Consider the following 6,286-nt stretch of genomic DNA (forward strand, 5'->3'; position numbering starts at 1 on the left):
TGATTTCAAAGGGATCGCACACAAGCACGGTGTCAATACAGTAAGTCTGGGGGGCTAAATCAGTATCATAACATCATTTTATATAATTGTAGTTTTTAATAATGCATGGTTAGAACTCACTAATTAATCTAAGTAAGACTGCCTTATTAAGAAATGCAAGTGTAACTGGATCTAATTTACATACTAAAAAGTATTCACAACTCATTATAGTTAGCAACTTTATTATATAATCCACCTTAAAAGGATCATACCAGTGATTTTGCATGTTTAACATAATATCTACAAAATGTATAAACTTCATGTTTCTGGTAATATTTCCTCAAAGCAAGTAGTTGCATTATAGATTCCACGATATGAAAATGAACTTTCAGAGACTTCAAACTTTCTTCATACCAGTATTCTATCACCATAATAAAGTTGTCCACATTAGTTTTCCTAAAAGCAGCAGCACTGTTGTGTTTTGTTGACTTGAATCAGTTTAATTTTGACAGTATGAAATGGCCAGAAAATAGTCCCCGGGGAAACATTTAGTTTACACTGTGCAAATCAGTTCCATGGTTTATGAATGGCATCAATTTTACTAGCCACAGAAGCAGAACATTATAGGGTTGTTTCAACCAAAAATTCAAATTTGAAATCAAGATTATATGTTGTGACATCTTAAGTATTGCCAAATGATCTGCAAAAAGGTTTGTTGTAATGTAAAATGTGGGTAAATTGTAGTAAACTGTACAAACATGTAAAATCACCGGTATGGTCTTTGAATGGATCGCTACTCAAAACTGCAGAGTGACTGGACATCATGGTCTTATTTTCACTGATGACACCACAGTAGACCAGCAGGCCTGCATGCCTAGTTGAAATGTCTCTGTGAATGTATTTCTGTTGCCTCTCTGGGAGAAATAGTGGATTGAGCAAAACAGACATAAATTGCATTAAACTGAACTAGGAGTAAACTAAAACACCTTTAATGGGAGATAAGAGCAGTGGCTCACAGAATCAAGGTGAAATCAAGGCTCTTGCGTTTCAGGCGACGTTATTCCACTTCGCATCATCAGAGTATGTACCAATCCCTACTCGTGTCATGCTCTCTCCTTTCTCCCAAACCACTCATCACTGTCGACTGAAGCAATACCCCGACTGCTGCCCACTCTCTTTCCAAAGGACATTTGAAGGTAGTTGGGAGGAATGAGCACATGATACACTGTTGCAGAAGCCACACAAGAGACACACACCCATTCCAGGTGATGGAATCAAACCACCTGCATCAAACTATCAATCAAACACTAGCAGCACACAGCATGACACTAACTCCAAAGTTGTAGAAAGTGTGTGTGTGTGTGTGTGTGTGTGTGCGTGCGTGTGTGTGTGTGTGTGTGTGTAGCAGAATAGGATAAAAGTCAAAGTGCATTGGAAACTACCTCCAAGTACATTCACATGCATGAAAACACATTATGAAAAAAGACCTATAGTAATATAGGAGTAGAACTTACAAACATTTCCGGTGTTGTCAAAACTATTGAGCACTTCATCCACTCTGAGAGGCCCCAGGTTATCCCTGAGAAACAGAAACAATACAGAAACATTACACACTGGCCCACAACATTACACTGTTGTCCCTTTTACTTTGACAGACAGCTGAACAAGACATGAAACTTTGATCCCAGTTCTAAACTGATGACACTGTTTTCCCTTCTAGGTTTGCAGATCCGTTCTCACATTCCCAAGGGGAGCGTCAAAAGAAGAATGCTACAGAGTGCAGATTTGATGTATGATGCTGTAATTCTAGATTTGGGAAGCAGTAATGGCTGAGTTGTAGCTACAGTTTTAAGGAAGCAGAAGCATTCAAGTTCAAAATGTGCAAAAAAAAGTCTCACATGTTTGCAAATGTATTTCAACATTTCATTAATTACTTTGTTCTTTGGGTCCAAAGTAAAAACACTGTGCATTGTGATTCTACGTATAGTGTTGTGTATGTGTATGTGGGCCCTATTTTTGTGAATGAAAGTCCGAGCGCAAGCACTGCTGCCAGTCCAGAGCAGGTGCACCGTAAAAAGCTTCTCCCTGGAGGAAATTAATGCCCTTGTCTGGCTGGTGTAGAATTTCAGGGTGTGAATAAAAGTATACTCCATATGACACCAAGGGAAGATGATGGATTTCTCTTTTTAAGGTGAATTAATGTTTCTGGATGTACTGAAATCCCTACTATCATGGCCTGTGTTAGTAATGATGCACAATGGACAATGATGATTTATGTAATAACCACATGTGGAAATACAATTAACTTTGTAAAGCAATATAATGTGCTTCCATTATTTTGTCCATTGCCTATAGTTTATTTTATGTAAGTAATTAGAAAGGTGGCATTCAGTTAGTTGTTAGCTACAATTATATGCACATATTAATGTAACTACTGGTAAAAACCGACAATAATTAAATTAAGCCATTTAAATGATTATATAAATGACAACTCCCTGTGATCCAAGGAGTACATACTTCAAATATCCAGAAAGAATAGAGTAAATTGCCTTTTTTAAAGAAGAACTAGTTTCCTTTCCTTCCACTACCAAACTTAGCCAGAAATATTACAGCCATAAGTCTGCAATAATATAAAGTCATACTTAAGATGCTGCTGGTAGTGCAGAAAGAGAAATATGAGACATGCAACTGTCACTCCTCTAGGCATATTTGGATGTGGATACACAGTGGGGATTGGTGGGAACAGGTGTGATTCTGAGGGAATTAAGTGGTGTAAAGTGGAGACACAACTCTAGAGAGGAGCTGCATTCACCGTTTGGCCCTCCTGTCACTGTCCATGCTCCCTTACTCCTGATGATGACTGTAATCTGCACAGTATAAACAGTATAAAAGCGGTGTGGAATACTGACTTATACTCTATAGACAGGTTTTACATGCACAACAGCACTGTAAACAGGTTTACACATCTTTTTTGCAAGAGCATGGTGCTAATTATGTATGATTTCTTCGAAGTATCCATCTTGCTTGAAGCATATGCAGTTGTGCAGAGCTTTGAAAAAGTGCATGACCTCTGTAAAATTACAGCTTGCACATAGTATGCCTGTCCTACCACATTCAAGATGGCCATACTGACTTTGATGACTGGAAGGGATGACTCATATATCCTGCAAGCAGTTGTGGATGGCAGATAATGTAAATATCACCCTTAATGCATCCCAGTAGAGACTACAAGTCCCCTCTACCATACACAACTTCAGGAAATGTGAGTAAGATGTAGTTATTCCAACTGGTTTCTAGTAATGTACTTGGAAATTAGAGCACTATGTATGTTACTGTGGTTATGCTTGCTTCAATTATGACCAAAATCACATTTATATTGTCAGAATACTGTGTTTACATGGACTGTGCCTTACTCCCAGTACTGCCAAAATTCCATTCCATCTACAGGCTCAATATACATGTAAATGAGGCTACTGGTTGAAGAACTTGAACTATAAGGCGAAATAGGCAAATGCAACATACATGAAGAGGTCCTTGTGCACATGAACCATCACAAACAGAAACACAATGAAATGCCTGCACTCAGACATGGTCAGAGTAAGTGGAGGAGCAAGCTTCATTTTTGATAAGAAAACTGCACTGCACCACCTGATTTCTACTGACACTCCCCTCTAGTTTGGTTCCCCACTCAGTTCATGAAAAGATTAGCGAACAGATCCACATTAGAAAAAATCATCTTGAGCCCACTGATGCTGTCACTTCATCAGCACTAGGTCAAGGCTCCTCATCTACAATGACATGAAATTTGTACCATATATATGTGCATTTATGTGCATATACCTTAGTAAGGCACTGTACTCTGGAAAGGCGATACTTCTGTACTCCACCCAGCGGTCACCTGCGTTGTCACCAGGTTCTGGACTCATAACCCTTTTTCTCATAAAAAGGTCAAAGGTGGCAAACCTGCGCACAGACACCTGCTTGACCTCCAGACTGTCCACCTGCTTCTGACGCAACACCTGAGAAAGACAAGGGGTTGAGGGGAGAAAAGGAAAAACATAAGATGGATTACCTAAAGTCAGTGTTCAGTGATATAAGAGACTTTGGGAATATTATCCATTCTGTTTTTATGAGCATGTGTGTATGTCTTCCCCTGTTGCAACAAAAAAAAGTTGAATGATCTGAATGATTGGTCACACCAATCCTAACTTTGTTTTGAAACCAACACAGCAGCAGCTCTAAAGAGGACACCCTGCTCAGACAGAAAGAGGAGCTGGCATTTCCTGTAAGCATTTAGGAGATAAGATCATTCTTCTCTAGTCGTAGGTCATTGTTTTGCCTCTGAAACTGATCCTGCCGGTGTTCAGCTATTGGTGGCTGGTTGGAAGAAACCTGAAGAGCAACCTAAAGCTGTCGTCTTTGGCATTGCGGTGTTCAGTGTAGTCTATTGTGTGCAGAGTGACACTGCTGCACATTTGTTGCAAATTTGTGTTTCAATGTTAACTGATACTAGCAAAAATATTGTTCATTATATCATTCTGGCATCTGGAGATGGAAGCTACACAAAGGAAACATGTGTGTATTAATTTCTTAATGCATAAATGATAACAACACTCAGTGAACCCTGGTGGAATTCAGGCATTACTATGCCAGAGGAAAGAAGTACAGAATGTGAGACGGCCTCTTTGCAGGGACTCCAGCCAAGTGTAACTGTGGAATGCCCATGAATGGAAAAAGTAAAAGACCTTGAATAACATTACTGCTACAGTGCACACTGTCCTCTAACCACGCAATGCTGCTTACAGTCTGCAGCCAGAGGTGACAGAAGCTGCATATGGGATGGGATCTATGCTCTACAGGATATCTGCATAATTATGGGATCTATGAGATTTATGCACCAAATGACAGAAAGGCCTCACACATACCTAATGACAGCTTGATGCTAAAACATCTGCTTGTTCCTCTTGCTACAATTAACCCTTGTATTATCTTTGGGATCAATTTGACCCCATTCAATGTTTAGCGCCTGTAAATACATGATTAAGATCTTTTTCTGCTTCATTTTTAATGACTTTTCCTAATTTAATGGGGGAATTATGTAAGCATCTGTTTTTCTTTGGTATCAATTTGACCCCAGGCTGTATTTAGCTGTATAAAACAAACAAGAAATATCTCCACTTTACCCACATTTGTTTTTGTTGTTTTGGACAACTATACTATATAGCCTATCATTTATAATCTTCCAAAAACTTCCCTCTGCTTTAGGGCCCTCACCTAACATAACCACACCTGTAGTGGTGTGAGAGCCACTGACAGTTCATATGACAACTGGAAGGGAACAAAATTATCCCCACAGGAACTTTGATGTATAAGTGGAGTGAGTGGGGGTGTTATGATTTATTTAAAGAGCTACTGACACATAAACTTGGGTAACAATTTATATTATATTGACTTTCTGGAGGTTTAAATTACTGGAGTCAAACTGACCCCAACTGATAAACAATGTTTTTTAAATGCACATAACGTCTTCATGACAGTTAAGTGTGTGCAACCATTAGCCAATACACGACGCGTTTAATGAGTGTTTGATGAATCAGCATTAATGACAGATAAAATGCTGCCACGGGCCTGTTGAAATGTTATGTGCCGGTTATCAGGCATTCGTCGAATTACATGTGATGTTTTCCATGTACTATACATTTGGCAGAACGATTCGTGAGTGGTTAACAGCCTGACAGAGCTCCATTATCAATACTAACTGTTGACGCTGAAGTTACCTGCCGCAGTAGAGTCCACCGCGCACGAGCCACATCAGTGCCAGATGTCGCAGCACGCGGAGAGCGGTGATTATTAGCGGCACCTGTGTCTTTCTTGACATTTCCCAGCAAAGGCGGGCAGGCTGGCTCGCTCGTTTCTTCACTCCCTGTCAATTCCCCCTCCATTTTTATCCTCGAACGCTTTGGCAAAAAAAAAAAAAAAAATGAAAAAGTAAACAAAATTACTGGTCCCAAACCTGTCACAGTGTACCGTGTGTTTTAGCGGTAGAAATAGGGCGATACAAAAAAAAATATGGCTTGCTGTGCTCCACACTAGTGCTGAAATCTTCATAGAGGTGGACTGCAATCACCTGTTACCCCCCCACAATGGGTGCACGCTACTTCCGTACACTTTTTGTCATACGAGGCATTGCAATGCATTGCCGATATATTCGTGCTCGGTTTTCGGTTACAAGCTCATCGGGGCGCGTGTCTGGATTTGATTGTTTTGGTCTTGCGATACTTTCGACGTCACCCGGCAGCCGGTTTGT

At 40.0% G+C, this 6,286-nt stretch overlaps 1 protein-coding gene across 1 annotated transcript in view; it reads right to left on the reverse strand.

Annotated features, from left to right (window-relative positions):
• camkmt (calmodulin-lysine N-methyltransferase) overlaps positions 1-6,136 on the reverse strand; it is a 120,585-nt gene extending 114,449 nt beyond the window's left edge. Inside the window, exons 1-3 of the mRNA XM_030071062.1 lie at positions 5,757-6,136; positions 3,820-3,998; positions 1,494-1,558 (exon numbers count right to left, since the gene is read on the reverse strand). Coding sequence (XP_029926922.1) covers positions 1,494-1,558; positions 3,820-3,998; positions 5,757-5,921 — 409 coding nt within the window. The 5' untranslated portion in view covers positions 5,922-6,136. The remainder of the gene's footprint in view (positions 1-1,493; positions 1,559-3,819; positions 3,999-5,756) is intronic.
• Between the last annotated feature and the right edge of the window lie 150 nt (positions 6,137-6,286).

The sequence above is a fragment of the Myripristis murdjan genome, chromosome 15 (assembly GCF_902150065.1).
Source record: "Myripristis murdjan chromosome 15, fMyrMur1.1, whole genome shotgun sequence".
In the NCBI taxonomy this organism is placed as follows: domain Eukaryota; kingdom Metazoa; phylum Chordata; class Actinopteri; order Holocentriformes; family Holocentridae; genus Myripristis; species Myripristis murdjan.